The 18,152-nt window shown below is 43.2% G+C and overlaps 1 protein-coding gene across 1 annotated transcript; it reads left to right on the forward strand.

Annotated features, from left to right (window-relative positions):
• Positions 1-2,137: 2,137 nt before the first annotated feature.
• On the forward strand, positions 2,138-12,470 carry p3h3 (prolyl 3-hydroxylase 3). Its single transcript, XM_010900827.4, has 16 exons — positions 2,138-2,557; positions 2,910-3,094; positions 3,510-3,668; positions 5,244-5,433; positions 6,346-6,477; positions 6,663-6,805; positions 6,968-7,057; positions 7,299-7,351; positions 7,467-7,546; positions 7,919-8,046; positions 8,262-8,357; positions 8,447-8,597; positions 8,969-9,086; positions 10,741-10,816; positions 11,112-11,252; positions 11,573-12,470. Exons 1-16 carry the CDS (start codon positions 2,200-2,202, stop codon positions 11,750-11,752), a joined length of 2,280 nt encoding a protein of 759 aa, XP_010899129.1. The 5' UTR covers positions 2,138-2,199; the 3' UTR covers positions 11,753-12,470.
• Positions 12,471-18,152: the final 5,682 nt, after the last annotated feature.

Consider the following 18,152-nt stretch of genomic DNA (forward strand, 5'->3'; position numbering starts at 1 on the left):
TGCGTATGGGATGCTCTTGGACTTTCCAGCACAACAATGATTCTAAGCACAAGGCCAAGTTGACCCTCCAGTGGTTACAGCAGAAAAAGGTGAAGGTTCTGGAGTGGCCATCACAGTCTCCTGACCTTAATATCATTGAGCCACTCTGGGGAGATCTCAAACGTATGGTTCATGCAAGACAACCAATGACCTAGAGGCATTTTGCCAAGACGAATGGGCAGCTATACCACTGGCATGAATTTGGGGCCTCATAGACAACTATTTCAAATGACTGCACGCCCCTAAAGGGGGCAATACACAGTATTAAGAACCAAGAGTATGCAGACTTCTGAACAGAGGTCAGTTCTTTTTTTTCTTTGTTTTATGATTGTGCCATTCTGATATGAAGTATGTACAGTGGGGCAAACATTTATTTAGTCAGCCACCAATTGTGCAAGTTCTCCCACTTAAAAAGATGAGAGAGGCCTGTTATTTTCATCATATGTACACTTCAACTATGAGAGACAAAATGAGAAAAAGAAAATTGTAGGATCACATTGTAGGATTTTTTATGAATTTATTGGTAAATTATGGTGGAAAATAAGTATTTGGTCAATAACAAAAGTTAATCTCAATTCTTTGTTATATACCCTTTGTTGGCAATGACATAGGTCAAACGTTTTCTGTAAGTCTTCACAAGGTTTTCACACACTGTTGCTGGTATTTTTGCCCATTCCTCCATGCAGATCTGCTCTAGAGCTGGGATGTTTTGGGGCTGTCGCTGGGCAACATGGACTTTCAACTCCCTCCAAAGATTTTCTATGGGGTTGAGATCTGGTGACTGGCTAGGCCACTCCAGGACCTTGAAATGCTTCTTACGAAGCCACTCCTTCATTACCCGGGCGGTGTGTTTGGGATCATTGCCATCCTGAAAGACCCAGCCACGTTTCATCTTCAATGCCCTTTCACTCGATACATGGCCCCATTCATTCTTTCCTTTACACAGATCAGTCATCCTGGTCCCTTTGCAGAAAAACAGCCCCAAAGCATGATGTTTCCACCTCCATGCTTCACAGTAGGTATGGTGTTCTTTGGATGCAACTCAGCATTCTTTCTCCTCCAAACACGACGAGTTGAGTTTTTACCAAAAAGTTATATTTTGGTTTCATCTGACCATTTGACATTCTTCCAATCCTCTTCTGGACCATCCAAATGCTCTCTAGCAAACCTCAGATGGGCCTGGACATGTACTGGCTTAAGCAGGGGGACACGTCTGGCACTGCAGGATTTGAGTCCCTGGCGGCGTAGTGTGTTACTGATGGTAGCCTTTGTTACTTTGGTCCCAGCTCTCTGCAGGTCATTCACTAGGTCTCCCTGTGTGGTTCTGGGATTTTTGCTCACCGTTCTTGTGATCATTTTGACCCCACAGGGTGAGATCTTGCGTGGAGCCACGGATCGAGGGAGATTATCAGTGGTCTTGTATGTCTTCCATTTTCTTATAATTGCTCCCACAGATGATTTCTTCACACCAAGCTGCTTAACTATTGCATATTCAGTCTTCCCAGCCTGGTGCATGTCTACAATTTTGTTTCTGGTGTCCTTTGACAGCTCTTTGGTCTTGGCCATAGTGGAGTTTGGAGTGTGACTGTTTGAGGTTGTGGACAGGTGTCTTTTACTGATAACAAGTTCAAACAGGTGCCATTAATACACATAACCAGTAACTGACCGTAATTTTATTAATATTATACTTCCGCCTCTGAGATACAATACGTTTTTGAACGTAATATGCCCCAGTGTTTTTGATTTTCAGGAATTAACTAAAAATCTATTTCAAATTTTTTAAACATTTTTTTTTTTTAAAAAGGATGTACAATATGAATACAATATTACTTGCCCGTTTTTTTAATTTAATTTAATTTTATTTATTTTTGTGTTTATATGCATATTTCTTATTCAGATGTTCACGTTATTTGCGCTGTATATTGCTGCAGATGTATATTGCTGCATTGGTGATTTGTATGTTGAGAAGTTTGAATCGACAATGAACACATGAAAAGACGTAAGGGCGTGCGAGGCTGTATGTAGACACACAGCCTATAAAACATAACATATGAGAACATATTTCAGAGCACCGCCTCCTTCCTTTTCTCCACAAGTCCTCCTCCCCTCATCCCTTAGGACGAGACAGGCACGTCTTTCCCGTCACTCCTCACTTTTCCTATGGCTCTCCTCCCCCATCCCTCCCCAAAACAACTCCGGCGCACCATGGCGCTTTGCTCAAATCACAAATCTGTATACGTGGCGCAGCAAATTTCTAGTACTTACTCAATTCTTGCATATTTTTACTTTACATCTTTTGCTACGGTCAGCGGGGCTTCTGCAGGTTCTACGTCCGGACTCATACCAGCGTACGATGCTTTGTATTATACGGGTGTCCGTGCATACTTTAACGAGGAGTGGGAAAAAGCCGCAGAGCTGCTCGAAAAGTCGATAGCTACCCGAGAGGCTCTGTTTCGGATCCGACGGCAGTGTCATGACGAATGTGGGCCAGCGGGACATGAGAGGCTCACCAAACTAGGTACGTTTGTAAGTGTTCTTGTTAGCGTCTCAGTCTTTGTGGCAGTTTTTTTTAAACAAGTGTGTGTGCATGTGCTTGCATGTCTGTTTTTTAACAGTTTGTATGGTGTGTTGATGTGCATGAATGAAAAACAGTCAATCATTAGGTTCCGGGGATTGTAGTTTGCCCAGAGTCTGCCAAAATGGCAAACATTGAAAATGTTTTGTTTCCTAGTTCAAATCTCTGCTTGCTTGATTTTTGCAGTAGGACCTACAGCTCTTCCAGACGTCAGAGAGGGTCCCAGTGCTCATGACTCAAGACTCTTCTATTATGGAACATTCCACTAACATAACCTGCTTGATTGTGTTCTTAGATGTAGAGAAAGGGAGCGTGTGGGATCTATGGGCTGTGGATTGGATCCAGAGGCGAGCCGAGTGTGTGCGGTTCTGTTTGGGACAGGCTGTCACTCCATCAGGACAGCTTCCTGTGTCTGTTGACATTGAGTATGAGTTTAGTACCCGGAACCCTTATAACTTCCTTCAGGTTGTCTACTGGAAGGTAACTATATTTACATGCTGTTTTGGTATGTTTCTGTGAATGATTACAGGTAAATAACACTTGTAAAGTACTAGTAATAACAGTAGGTTATTCCACTGGTAACAATATGGTATAGCTTCTTATGTTTTCATCCCATTTTATTCTAGTTCTAATTTCTTATTCTGTTTTATTATTATGATGTTGTTTTGATGTTTTCATTTGAGTATTTGTTTTTTTAATATTATTTATTTTTCTTTGTAAAGCACATTTAATTGCTTCTATGTATGAATTGTGCTATATAAATAAACTTGCTTGCTATAGGGACTGGCCTACAGTACGCTAAGGGGGTAGTGCAAGGTGTGCCTTCTACCTTATTTCTCCTTCTCCCTTATTGTTCCTCCTCTCATCTGCCCTTCTTTCTCCTTCCCTCCCTCAGCTTGGCAAAGTCCAGAAAGCAGCGTCTGCAGCCCACACATTCTTCATTGCCAACCCCAGTCACTTGGAGATGAGGAACAACATTGAGAAGTATCGGCGGATGGAGGGGGTGACAGAGGACGCTTTCCAGGATAGAGAGATGGAAGCCGAGAAACACTGGGTTAGAATGGACTCATTTTACATTCTAAGAGTCTCACAGTGTGCCTGAGGGTTCAAATTCCTCTCTGCATATTTCACCTGAACTACCTAATCCAATGGTTAAAGCTCCTTGAGTTCACTCTTCCATGCCCACACCAGATTCCTTTGTGTGATTTTACTGATGGAGTCTACCAGGAAATGGCAACACATCATGTGTTGACTGGACTTTTTATATAATTAATGCCATACAGTAGGGGGAAAAAGCGGTTCATTTTACTTTGTCTCCAGCAGGTAGGCACTTACAGTATCTCACAAAAGTGAGTACACCCCTCACATTTTTGTAAATATTTGAGTATATATTTTCATGTGATAACACTGAAGAAATGACACTTTGCTACAATGTGAAGTAGTGAGTGTCCAGCTTATATAAGTGTAAATTTGCTGTCCCCTCAATATAACTCAACACACAGCCATTAATGTCTAAACCCAATTTTCCATTTTCCCTCCCCGGTGTCATGTGACTCGTTAGTGTTACAAGGTCTCAGGTGTGAATGGGGAGCAGGTGTGTTACATTTGGTGTCATCGCTCCCCACACTCCCTCATACTGGTCACTGGAAGTTCAACATGGCACCTCATGGCAAAGAACTCTGAGGATCTGAAAAAAATTACTGTTGCTGCAGCATGGTGGCCAAGACCATACAGCGGTTTAACAGGACAGGTTCCACTAAAAACAGGCCTTGCCATGGTCGACCGAAGAAATTGAGTGCACATGCTCAGTGTCATATCCAGAGGTTGTCTTTGGGAAAGAGACATGAGTGCTGCCAACATTGCTGCAGAGGTTGAAGGGGTGGGAGGTCAGCCTGTCAGTGCTCAGACCATATGCCACACACTGCATCAAATTGGTCTGCATGGCTGTTGTCCCAGAAGGAAGCCTCTTCTAAAAATGAATGAACAAGAAAGGCCGCCAACAGGGCGGTATTCCAACATGATAACGACCCCAAACACACCTCCAAGACGACCACTGCCTTGCTAAAGAAGCTGAGGGTAAAGGTGATGGACTGGCCAAGCCTGTCTCCAGACCTAAACCCTACTGAGCATCTGTGGGGCATCCTCAAACGGAAGGTGGAGGAGTGCAAGGTCTCTAACATCCACCAGCTCTGTGATGCCGTCATGGAGGAGTGGAAGGGCACTCCAGTGACAAGCAGTGAAGCTCTGGTGAACTCCATGCCCAAGAGGGTTAAGGCAGTGCTGGAAAATGATGGTGGCCACACAAAATATTGACACTTTGGGCCCAATTTGGACATTTTCACTCAGGGGTGTACTCACTTTTGTTGCCAGCGGTTTAGACATTAATGGCTGTGTGTTGTGTTATTTTGAGGGAACAGCCAATGTACACGGTCATACAAGCTGTACACTCACTACTTCAAATTGTAGCAAAGTGTCATTTCTTCAGTGTTATCACATGAAAAGATATACTCAAATATTTACAAAAATGTGAGGGGTGTACTCACTTTTGTGAGATACAGTATAGCCAACTAATTAGCTGCCAATTCCCCTTCCTTTTTCTCATAACCGCCTGTCCCTTCATTACCCGCAGACCCTTTACGACTCTGCGCTCGCTTCCGAGGCCTCCTCTGATTGGCCGCACGCTGTGGAGAAATGGAGGGAGTGCGTAAACGCGACACTGGGACAGACTGAGGAGTGCAGGGCACAGTGTGAGGTTGCCTCCCAGCGTCTCCCTGACTACCAGGAGGTTGGAGTGGAGGGGATGTTTGAGAAAGCAGCAGGTGGGGGAAAAAAGTTTAGTACAGCTGCTTTGACTATGCAGGCCTACACTTTTCGAAAAAAAAGATATAGAATCTCAAAAGGGTACATCATCTGTCCCTATAGGATAACCATTTGAATAACCCTTTTTGGTTCTAGTTAGAACCTTTTTTGTTTCTAGTTTGCACCATTTTTGGTTCTATTTAGAAAAAAATGTGGTTCCATATAGACCCCTTTCCATAGTGCGTAAACAGTTTACTTATGTGGAATGCTTTTAGAATACCTTTTTAGAGTGTATGACTATCATTGCTACAGAATAGGCCAAACCTCTCATTTGTTTGTTACATATCAATAAAGTGCTATGAAAGCTTTGATATGGGAGGCTTGGTAGAGTTTCACCAAGACAGCCTGACATAGATAGTATGATGCCATACAGTGTCTTCTAGGGTTAAAACAAAGCCATTATCCATTGTACATTTGGAGAGATGCTGAGGTCTGCCACATTGCCTGCTGGTGGAACTGGATTTGGACCAGTTTTATAGATGATTCCAAGGAGTCAACAACATAATGAAAAAGTAAACAGAGTATTCAGTTGCATTATATGTGTCAAGTTTTGCAGTTCTCCAGAGATTTTAGGTTGCAGGAACAAGGAAGCACGTGGAGAGGCTGAGGAAAAAGCAAGAAGAGTGCATTTCTAAAATTATCTCTCTGTTATAACCCAAAATATGGATTTTGGGGGATGTTTTATAACCATTTAGCCCATTACGTTATCTGAATGGATTGACTAGATAATGAAGAATCATTTAATGGATAGTAAATAAACATAGAATTAAACATTTTCAGTGCCTTCACTGCCTGCAGAGCTGTTAGGTTTAACTCTTGCTTAAAGACAGAAATGTTTTTCCTTACCACGTTTTATTTTTTCTGTCATCCAGCACTGTCTCTCTCCCTGCTGTCCTGCCAGCAGTCCTGTGTTACCCAGGTGTCAACACGAGCCGGGAGGATTTCAGCCCAGGAGGACTTCTTGCCCACGCAGCTGGAGCATCTACACATCGCACAGTTCAAAGGTCAGACAAGGGGAAAGGTCATAATCTCAACTGAACATTGGACTATAATGATGTTAACTAAGTGTGTGAGTCAATCTCACGATTTTGATCTTCTACTGCAGGTGATGGCCCTGGCCTGGTTCTGAGCACTCCACTGAATGTATTAAAGTCATCTTTCTCTTTTACTCTCTCTCTGTGTCCCACAGCGGGTGATATAGGGGGAGCAGTGCAAACCCTGCGCTCTCTCCTCCTGTTCTACCCCTCAGACAAGGACTCTGTCAGCAACCTGCAGCTCTACACAGAGACACTAGGGAGCGATAGTGAGCCACATGAGACACAGCCCTTACAGGTACCAAGGGGATGCTTTAACCCATTGCCCGGCCTTCTGGAGATATCATTACAGTAAACATCACTCCCAAATTATGATAGATAATTAATAAAGAATTATCTTTATATTCATGTTCTTTTGGTAGGCATGACTGTGTTTCTTTCACCATTTCGGTCTTCACAGGAGATTGCTCGGTATGTGAGCCGCTCCTTGCAGGAGAAAAAACTCCTCTACTTTGGAAAAGAAAACCTGAACTTTGATTTCACCGACCCGGTATGATGAAGTTCTTTGATGATTATCAGTAGAAATGGTTGCGTCCAGAAGCATGCCATATCTATGTATGACAATGTGTGCATTTGCTTCTTGAATTCTCCCTTGAGAAGAGCGTCTTGAACTGAAATATAAGGCTATACTGCATACTGCGTTTTTTTTAACATTGTGTAAGTCTCTGAACTAGACCTTTTACTGAAAAATACAGCAGTAATTAACGTGGTGATTTTCCCTCCCATTGAAGGACCTTTGGACTCCGGAGGAGGTGGTTCCTGAGCCTCTGAGAGATGCTTGGAGGTGAGAGGGAATGAGAGAGGGGAAATTACTTCAAAAAAGAGGACAGGAGTTTGAAAGAACAGGATTTGAAGTACTATCAGGGGTTAGAAAAGCCATTTCCATTTTTGATTTCCAGAGCAGAAAAGGAACTCCTGAATGAAAAACTTAAGGAAGGAGAGAAAGAGTTGGAGATGGATGATAGTGGTTTTTACGCAGGTAAGGGTGAACATTAAACATTGGAATTTGTCATGTTTTAATGATAACTGTTAATAAGATACATTAAATAGATAGTAATTTAGAAAATGTCCCTAGGGTTCAGGGATTCAATATCTAGCAACCTTCTGGCTACCGGTCAGATGTTCTAACCACTAATGTGTCTGTCAGCCTCTCGCTGCTACCATCAAAATAGTGTGTCTAATGCTACATTCCCTTATTGACAGTATTGGGATTTGTCCTAAATGGTTTAGATCTCTGAGCATTAGGAAACGTCAATCTGGCATACACCTGTTTCTTTTAGGAAGTATAGTGTTTGTGTCAGTATGCTCCTTGTTCGTGTGTCTCAGTCCCCCTTCCTTCCATCTTCCCCAGGGGGTCCGGTACCGCAGGTTGGTGTCACCATCGCCATGGACGACCATGCTTTAAATGGAACCAATCGCGTTGTGCTGGACGGAGTTTTAGATCAGAAGGAATGCGACACAGTGCTGCGCCTGGCGACCGTAAGCTTGCATGTGAAGAAACCCGGACTTCTCAAAGATGGGAGAAGTTCAACAGATATAAGGAATTTAAAAGAACCCGTTTTACATACAGGCATCGACCTTTCTGGTTCTCACCATGAAATTCAAGGGTGGATTTAGAAGTTACAAGGAAAAGGATCCCAACCGGGCTGTGAGCCCCAGTCCTTCCTGACGACTTCCTGCGTTGTCTCTGATAGGCCGCTGCGTCCGCCGGGGACGGTTACAGGGGAAGACGGTCACCACACACGCCACATGAGAAGTTTGAGGGCCTTACTGTCCTTAGAGCGGTCAAGGTGAGAAAGACGCGCCTGGACAGGAAACCTGTCTGTCTCTTTGTCTCGTTGTCCACCGTGAGTCCTAACGAACAGTTGTCCCCGTGCAGTTGGCCCAGGATGGCATGGTGAACCAGTCCGACGCCAAGCTGCTTCACACGATGGGGGAGAGGGTGAGAACCCTGCTGCACTCTTACTTCAGGAGTCCTTCAGAACTCCACTTCTCCTACACACACCTTGTGTGTCGCAGCGCCATCACAGGTAGGGCTCCATACAGACGGTGTCCTTTTAATGTGTGGTCTTGTCTTCTACATCGTTTGTTTACATGGACACCACACCTGAAGGTCTCAGTCCCAAAGAACAGGAAAGACTGGCATGTGCAAAATGGAGGAAGTCTTCCCTGTTCAATTAGGAGAGAGGCCTGGCGATTTCTTCAAATCTGCCTGATGCCCGGCAAACATGTGACAGTTATCAGCGTGTTGTAACATACTGAATGCCTGAGCAGAGGCAGATACGCAAAATAATGTTTCTTATTTGGGATGTTTCTTAACTCCAGGTAGTCCCTTCCTATATCCATTTCTTTTATTTGGCGTTTGCTGAACATGGTGCTTTTGTGTCTGTGTGCTGTTCAGGAGACCAGAAGGGGAGACTGGACCTGTCTCACCCTGTTCATGTTGACAACTGTCTATTGGAACCTGAAACGAGACAGTGTTGGAGAGAACCACCAGCCTTCACACACAGAGACCTGAGGTACGCATGCGCACACGCACGCGCACACATACACACACAGTTCTGTATTACTCACCTAGTGGAGATGCAAAAACAAACAGTTTAGGTTCCCAAAACATAACCTTTACCCTAACCCTAATCATAACGTAAACCTATCCTTAACCCCAATAACCTAACCTTTATAGGGGAATCTAAACTAGATCTAATGTAAATAATATCCCCAAAGGGTAAGTAAAACATGCCCACACACACAGACCAAGACCCATTAACAACAGAACAGGAGTAGACCAACAGAGAAATGTTTCCTTACAGGTCCTTTTCCAAAAATGCAGATGAAAGTAAATAAAACGAATGCTCACATGTATTTACTCCTGAAAAACCTGCGCAGGACTTTGAAGTTGAACTATGCAATAGCACGTGTGCATTTACATGAACACACATTCCTACCCAGATGGTAAACTCAAACCAGATTGTCATCATTTTTAATTAGCATTTACGTCGTGTAGCAAACGCTCTTACCCAGAGGGCCTAAAAGTAGTGAGTTCAAAAATGTTCCCACTTTATTTACTCTAATGCCAGGTAAACAAACTCTAGCCTCGCAAGCAACCTAATCTCGCGTTTTTTTATGAATGGTTCTGTGCATGCCGATAATCTCTCTGGTGCAGTATAAGGGATGAGGCGACTAAACACAGTATTAAAAAAGGCACAGGTGCAATTCCACAAATTGATTATAGGTGTAAGGTTGCCTCTTGGTTTCAGACAGGTCTTAATGCTGTGTTCAGATGCTATTTGTGAAGTGGGGACTCTGAGTGGACCTGTTACATGAATAACCAAGATTGGGTGAGAAAATAAAGAGACATGCAGTTATGTGGAAAGTAAGTTCACCGTTTGGCAAGTTATTTTTGTATATCTTTTTTACGTATTTGGACATATGGATATGTAATCTTAACTTCACAAAACAATTGACAGATATAGGTTTCCTAATTTTAGAAATTACAATGAAAGATTATACTTTGCAATAATTTATTTAAAAAACAATGTGTGGAGATAGTAAGTACACCCCTAGCTTCAATAGGTGTTGTTGCCCCCTTTGGCTGAAATAACAGACTGTAGATGTATCAGTCTATCTGTCTCTTACACTGAGTGGAGACTGATAGACTGTCTCTTAAATGTGTTTACAGTTTGGCTTCAACTGTGTTGTGTTCAAGGGCTTTCTCCCATGTATGACCAGGCTCATGTGCATCAATAATAATATGTCATTTGGACTTGGCATGATGTTCCCACACAAACCCATATGGTTAAAACTAAACCAGAATCTTTATTTTCGGTAGGACCCTGTTCTCGCCTGTTTTAGTGCACCTGATTCTAATTTAAGCCATTTTTATGTGATGGTAAAGGTAGAGGTGTACCAACGTTTTCTCCATTAGGAAATAGAATTTCTGTTTGAGTCCATAAATGGTTTTAAAGTTATTATTTTTGTGTGATTTGTTCAATTTGATTACCTTCTCACTGTGTGGTTGGAATTTGGCTCAAATATCCATTTGTCCAAGTATGTAAAATACAACTTTCCAGATGGTGTGCTCACTTCCTCCCATGACTATAGTACAGGCCGTGTGGTGTGTTTCCTGACGCTGACCTGTTGAATAATGACCAAGACTGTCGGATTCTGTTCCAGTGCCATACTCTACCTTAACGATGACTTTGACGGCGGGGAGCTCTTTTTCACGGACCGGGATGCAAAGACTGTCACGGTGAGTCGCCCAGCCAAATGACTCCGGCACAACTGGTGGACATTTTAATGATCTTTGAACTTACCTGACATTCACTACTTGGACTTGGTAAATGAAGATGCAGCTTTAGCGCTAGAAATTCACTTGTGATCAACCTAAATTCTGAATTAACGACAAATAGGTTCATTTACGTGGAATTTACAGTAAATTCTGACCATATCGCCACTTGGTGCCATTCTGGTGTGGCTTAGAGGCAAGACATTCTGATGCTGTCTCTTTCTTTCTCTCTCGCTCTCTATTTTGTTTCCCTGTTTAGGCTCAGGTGAAACCCACCTGTGGTCGACTGGTGGGGTTCTCCTCTGGTCCGGTTAACCCCCATGGCGTGACTGCGGTAACAGCTGGCCGCAGGTGTGCACTGGCCCTTTGGTTCACCAAGGAGAAGCACCACAGGGATATGGTGAGGACTATGAGAGGATGTGCATTAAAACAGGGGTGACCGACTCTTCACCAAATGGGAATATGGGTTGGCGGCCATCTTGGTCGGCGAGTGAAGTGGGTTGTTAGCAGTATTAATATGAAATGTTTGAGACTTGTGGTTTAATAGGTTAAGCTGACCCTTGTTCTGTTCAAAGGGACTACAAGGTTGGTTGATCACAGCCGACTGAACATCACAACAAGATCAGGGGCATGCTGCTGATGTGATGGTCATCTATTGTTTTCCATATCTTCTGCCAACCTCTCATCGCTCTGCTCTCCATGTCTCCATGTCTCGCGCAGGAGCGGGAGGAGGCTGAGGCCTTGTGGGCTGTGGACGGACAGAGTGTGAAGAAAGAAGGAGAGGTTAAAGAGGAGGGAGGAGGAGGCGCCGCTGCCCGTGCTCGGAGCGGAAGAAGCGGCGGCCAGGCATCAAAGAGTCGGGGAAGGGGCCAGGTGACGGGGGGAAAGGACGAGTTGTGATGAACTGGCACAGTGGATTTAAAGACTGAACCACCCTGCTGAACAACAGTGTGGTCCTGTTTGCCCAACCGTCCACCCCTGTCGAGTGGGTCCAGTCCAGTTACCTTTCACCTTTCACAAAAGACCAGGACATTCTCTGTTTTTACACCAGGTTTTTCAGTCCCTACCTGCTCTCTTTCTCTCTCTCTCACTCTCTGTTTCATTTATTTCTGTCTCCCTCTGTCTCTTTCTCAGTTTTGTCTCTGTCTTGTTTCGCTCTCTCGCTGTACTCTGGGACTATTTTGTCCATTTCTGAAACAAACCAGTCCATTTGTGTTTCTGTGAATGTTACTTCCTAACTGTTACATAGATGTTGGAGAAAAAAATGAACGGAAATAAAGAATAAAAGTGACTAAAAATGGAGGACACAGAACTAATATTAAATCTGTGGTGCATCCCTTTTGCAGTCTTTCCACAAAGCCACAGTGGGGTTATTCTAAGCAGTAACCCCCTCTGTTGTAAACCAGTAAGTGGGGGAGGGAATGCAAACCCAGTTTATTGCGTCAATACAGACATTGCACACGTACAATAATAGAACATCACATTTTAAACACAGACATCCCCAACAGCTCACATTTATATAACCCTGTAAACAATGAAAAGGTAATCTCTTGCTCCCATTGTTATTATCAACTGTTCAAAACACCAACTGCATGTGGAGAGACATTGAAGGGGGGGGGGGGGTGTAAGTGCTGGGGTGAGTGAGTGTGAGGTAAGTTCAGATAATGGGTATAGGCATGGATTCCTAGGATCCATTAACCGATTACCTCAACCCTCTCTTGGTGAATTGCCTTGTATCCATAAAAAATAGCAATAACAATTACATTCTTTGTTCATTTTTTCCACACACAAGTATAATTGTCAGGCAACCAGATAAAATAGGATTGTGAGCTCCCTCAAATGAAATGTCATGCAAACTAAAAACAAATGTGAATTGTATGTAAATTGTTTTTGTATGGAGGAAACTCGGACCTTGAAGTTGGTTGCCTTGTAAATTGTACTTTGAATCAACATATTTTATTCATGTTTAAAACTATCGGTGGTGGAACAATAGTTTTTTGTGAGATGTCCAATGTGGATAGGGGAAGAGAACGAGCGAGAAAGAAAGACGGGAGAAAAAAAGATTACACCTGCCCAGGGACTCGGGAGGGAGACCGGCAGAAAGAGCAGAGGCAGAGGGGACAGACAGAGATAGGTACGCTGAAGGATAGAAAGAGAGATTACAGATAATCCCTTATAAATGAGTGCATTTGTTTATGAAGCTTACGAAAATCTCTCCCATTTAGAATATGGAATCATAATCCAACTAGAAATCATTTAATCATTCACATCCAGTCTAACACTTCCATCTGAATTTGCCTACGGTCTTCTTTCATTGTAACTCCGCTTCTTCGTTTCTTGCACTATCGAGTCACAGACAATCAAGCACCATTTACAAGCCATATTAACCACCTCAGTGCCCCGTGGTGATAATCCGCAGATGCAACAGAATTGGGTCGAACGGCCAGTTAATGGAAGTCAGATTTTAACCTCTCCCATCCCTTAGACTACACTTCCACCCTCTCAATCCCTAAAAGGAAACGTTAATCTGCGTTTAAGCATAACATATATATTTTTATAATGCATCTTAATCTTTGCTGACCAAGTTTTGAACTGTTTGTGCAAGTAATGTGGTGTATTTGGGCTGTGCGTCCTATGTTTCATATCATATGGTTATGCTATTACGTCAATATGTTCGCTTTATTTGATAGACAGTTCTAAAATATAGGAGTCCTTTGCTGAAAGACCAGTAGGCCGACTAGAACCCGTATAGCAGTAGCACATGCCCCCCCCCCCAGACCGCTGGAACACCCTCGGTCTAGCTCACCTAAATCTATTGCTAACGGTGGTTCTTCTAAGAACACTGATGATGCCCATAATGTACGTTTTCGAAGAAATCCTCCAGGAATTTTCGCATACAGCTACTGCCAAGCCATTGTTTTCACTTCAGGAAACGTTATAGTGCCAAATCAAATGGCCCTTTATTTGCCGTCGTTCAACGCAGCAGAGTCAAAGTTGAAAAATAAAAACTAGCATACAGTATCAGAACAATTGTCCCAGACATGGTGGCAATATAAACACTGCATAGCCTTTCACTTTTCTGGCTGCCCTGGTTGTTTGTGAATGCCTAAATCTGGTTGTTTGATTTTATATTTAATCAAGCCCCCACCCACCCCCCGTCCATTCTCTTTGTTGGAGATTGCGGACAGTAGGCTGCTAATGGCTGTATTATTATTATTCCGTTGTATAGTATCATCCCACACGGCTCAGTGGCCTGGGCTGGCTGTCACATCCCTCCTGTAGCCGAAAGCTGCTCTGCTTTGGAGGCTCACTGCTGACGCCAGTAACCTAGCCGAATGGGAGCGAGCAGCAGAGACGACCCCGCAAAGCTTAATAGATTATAATCCTCTGCCTCACCCGCTGTCTTGCACATTCCCTACCGTGCACACTCCCGAGTTTTGTCCGTCTCTGTCTTGACTTCAGTCAATGCTGTCAGAAAAGGGCGTGTCTATTTTCTCACCGATTTTCCTGCTGCTGTGCGAAGGAGGGGGTCAGTTGACAACTACCTACACACATGATATTGTAAACCGGTTACACACGCAGGTAGAACAGTAAAAATAATTGTTAGACTGTACGGTCCAACATACCACAGCCTTCAGCGAATCAGCATTTTGGATTTGAACCACCCCATTTATAATCTATGTAGAAAACTTCTCTCTTCTTGCCGGACCGCATAAGCGGATCATGGTTAAATAGAGTAGTGAGAGACGCGTTGACCAGTGTTCCGAGTCTCGCCGCAGATGTAACAAATTACACATTAGGATTTGTTCAGGATAGACAAAAACGTTGCTAGCTACAACCTTCAGTAGCTATAGTAAGCCTGAAATAAAACTGTTAACAGTTATATTGTGACTATTTCTGGTGGGTTTCCGAAGTACCCATCCTTGCATGCTTTTTGGGATGATAGCCTATAGATCACAACCCCTTGCACTGTAAAAGAGGAGGGATTTCCACGATTCCCTCTTTTCACTTGACAACGTAGTCAGTTATAGTCACCTACGCTCACCTAAAGGATTATTAGGAATACCTGTTCAATTTCTCATGAATGCAATTATCTAATCAACCAATCACATGGCAGTTGCTTCAATGCATTTAGGGGTGTGGTCCTGGTCAAGACAATCTCCTGAACTCCAAACTGAATGTCAGAATGGGACAAAAAAGGTGATTTAAGCAATTTTGAGCGTGGCATGGTTGTTGGTGCCAGACGGGCCGGTCTGAGTATTTCACAATCTGCTTAGTTACTGGGATTTCTAGGGTTTACAAAGAACGGTGTAAAAAGGGAAAAACATCCAGTATGCGGTGCTGAAGTCTAACACTTCCCAGAGTTGGTTTGTTGGAAAGGAGAATAAAACACCAGGAGTCAGGTCAATTACCATACCGCATATTCCGTTTATTACAAAAGCTTTTGGAGACAAGGGTCGCCGCACAATGTCTAAGGATCAACTGTCAAAACATCATTTTATACTTCCACTACGCCCCAAAAGATAGAGGCGTTAAGTTACAAAGCAAGTGTGCCATTGGCCCAATCCCAGTTCTATTCCTTATAGGATAACTGCAAGTATCCCCTTGCCCCCCTTGTGGTTTCTGTGTTGTCTGTCCGACTATGTGTGTGTGTCTCTGACCTGTGACCTGTTTCTCACAAGACAGACATACTAAATCTTTCTCTCCCCGGCAACCGCTTGAACAGGGTTTCCTATTCTCCTACTTGCTCCTTCAGTTTCAGCTCATATTACAAACAATTAATATTTTGTTTTATTGGTTACAACAGCTTACAACAGTTCACTAACTCATACAATCAATACATCTACAGCGGCAGTCCTGTGGGCGAAAATGCCTTGTTGATGCTAGAGGTCAGAGGAGAATGGGCCGACTGATTCAAGCTGATAGAAGAGCAACTTTGACTGAAATAACCACCCGTTACAACTGAGGTATGCAGCAAAGCATTTGTGAAGCCACAACACGTACAACCTTGAGGCGGATGGGCTACAACAGCAGAAGACCCCACCGGGTACCACTCATCTCCACTACAAATAGGAAAAAGAGGCTACAATTTGCACGAGCTCACCAAAATTGGACAGCTGAAGACTGGAAGAATGTTGCCTGGTCTGATGAGTCTCGATTTCTGTTGAGACATTCAGATGGTAGAGTCAGAATTTGGCGTAAACAGAATTTGAACATGGATCCATCATGCCTTGTTACCACAGTGCAGGCTGGTGGTGGTGGTGTAATGGTGTGGGGATGTTTTCTTGGCACACTTTAGGCCCCTTAGTGCCAATTGGGCATCGTTTGAATGCCACGGCCTACCTGAGTATTGTTTCTGACCATGTCCATCCCTTTATGACCACCATGTACCCATCCTCTGATGGCTACTTCCAGCAGGATAATGCACCATGTCACAAAGCCTGAATCATTTCAAATTGGTTTCTTGAACATGACAATGAGTTCACTGTACTGAAATGGCCCCCACAGTCACCAGATGTCAACCCAATAGAGCATCTTTGGGATGTGGTGGAATGGGAGCTTTGTGCCCTGGATGTGCATCCCACAAATCTCCATCAACTGCAAGATGCTATCCTATCAATATGGGCCAACATTTCTAAAGAATGCTTTCAGCACCTTGTTGAATCAATGCCACGTAGAATTAAGGCAGTTCTGAAGGCGAAAGGGGGTCAAACACAGTATTAGTATGGTGTTCCTAATAATCCTTTAGGTGAGTGTATATTGATAGTTATTGTACCAATGTCATTCACAAATGAATGCCATGAATTGAAATAGCTTTGGCAGTGTAAAGTTCATCTTCTGTCTCACTAGCAATTGCTCAATTCTTATAACTATTCCAAGTAAGGTAGATACTAGGCCTATTAGAGGTTAATGCAAGCCATACAGTTTATAGATGCTATTTGTGGTGGAAGTAAACTTAATAAGAAACATTAGTCAGTTTAACACAATGACCAATGGTGTTTATCTAAATATTCAAACTTGCCGTAATTTATCTAATGTCGCAACCCAAGACGCAATTTTCTGACGAGATAGTATGTCCGGTCCCAATCGGTCCCAATACTGGCATACTAGCGTTCTATATTCAAAACAGTACATACCTCACCACCATCCGCAAAGTATTCTGACCCTGGTTTGTTTCCCCTCTCAGATGTTCTTGTTTGTCTCAGAAATATTTATCCACTTGGTACTTTTCAGCTGTCACACAACTCATATCCACTCTGTAATACCATGAATCTCATATATTTAAAATAGTAATTGTATTACGTGAACTTGTATATTTTTATTGTTATCTAAAGAAATGAACCAGCCGTGGAGTGATTGGAGTCATTGTTTTCATTACATGTACTGTATAGCTATTTGCTATAGCCATCAGTACAGTAGAGTAATCTTTTTACAAGAGTACACTTTAGTTCCGTTCGGTTGTCCATGTTATTTCAACAAAAGATTTAATGGCTGAGGTAAAAGTTGCACTCCAGCTGTTTAAATCGCACAAAGGTTAAAGATGCAGTCTGCCACATAGGAAACCGCCGATCGAAACCAGCCAGAGACAACAACATTCATCCTTTCTAATGGCAGTCTGGCTGAACTAGGCTTGCCTGCTTCCTTTTCTGGTTCTTCTCTCTGCCTTTCTCGCCTTCTGACCGTTTCATTTCATTCACTCCACCTCCTGGACAATATTTTTAACAGTTTCTAGCTCTTTTAATTTACAAGTGCCACAAATAAAAGTTCTGTAAATAGTATATGCATCAATCACACTTACGAACCACGATAAAGACCATGTTAGTATGTGTCTCAGAGGACAAACGTATTTATTATACACGGACCCATCGGGCCCATCATTTAGGCAGCGTGAGGTTGTGGACTCGCTGGCGATGCAGGGTGGTTGGTTGTTTCAGATGTGTGCAATTTAATAACCAATGTCCCCTCAACTGGTCTCCACCTCTACACTGCTGGCCTTTCTAATATTAGACTTTTCACAAGTTTACACAATACTGAAGCCCCCTGCCAGTCACAGGCTTTCTCGCACCACACCATAAAAAGCAATGTTTAGGAGTGATTTAATCCCTATTTTGTGCAGGGGCATTTCCTCCCCTCCCCTTTCTGATTTTCATTGTTTTGATTTTAGGCTGTACGGGTTGCTTTCTCTTGACCCAATGACCCAATTGCCCACCTTGCTTCATGAGCTGGTCTTCTTTGCCCTCTCATGCTCTCTCGCGCTCCCTCTTTCTGTCTGTCGTTCTGTCTCTTCCTCGTCCCCCCA

The sequence above is a fragment of the Esox lucius genome, chromosome 20 (assembly GCF_011004845.1).
Source record: "Esox lucius isolate fEsoLuc1 chromosome 20, fEsoLuc1.pri, whole genome shotgun sequence".
NCBI lineage: Eukaryota > Metazoa > Chordata > Actinopteri > Esociformes > Esocidae > Esox > Esox lucius.

What these genes read in the sequence shown, in the direction of transcription:
- p3h3 (XM_010900827.4), top strand. Translation starts at nt 2,200, where the DNA reads ATGGCTCTCCTCCCCCATCCCTCCCCAAAACAACTCCGGCGCACCATG. An exon ending in ATGAGACACAGCCCTTACAG is followed by an intron (nt 6,806 to 6,967) that starts GTACCAAGGGGA and finishes CGGTCTTCACAG; the next exon opens with GAGATTGCTCGGTATGTGAG. An exon ending in GTGTCGCAGCGCCATCACAG is followed by an intron (nt 8,598 to 8,968) that starts GTAGGGCTCCAT and finishes TGTGCTGTTCAG; the next exon opens with GAGACCAGAAGGGGAGACTG.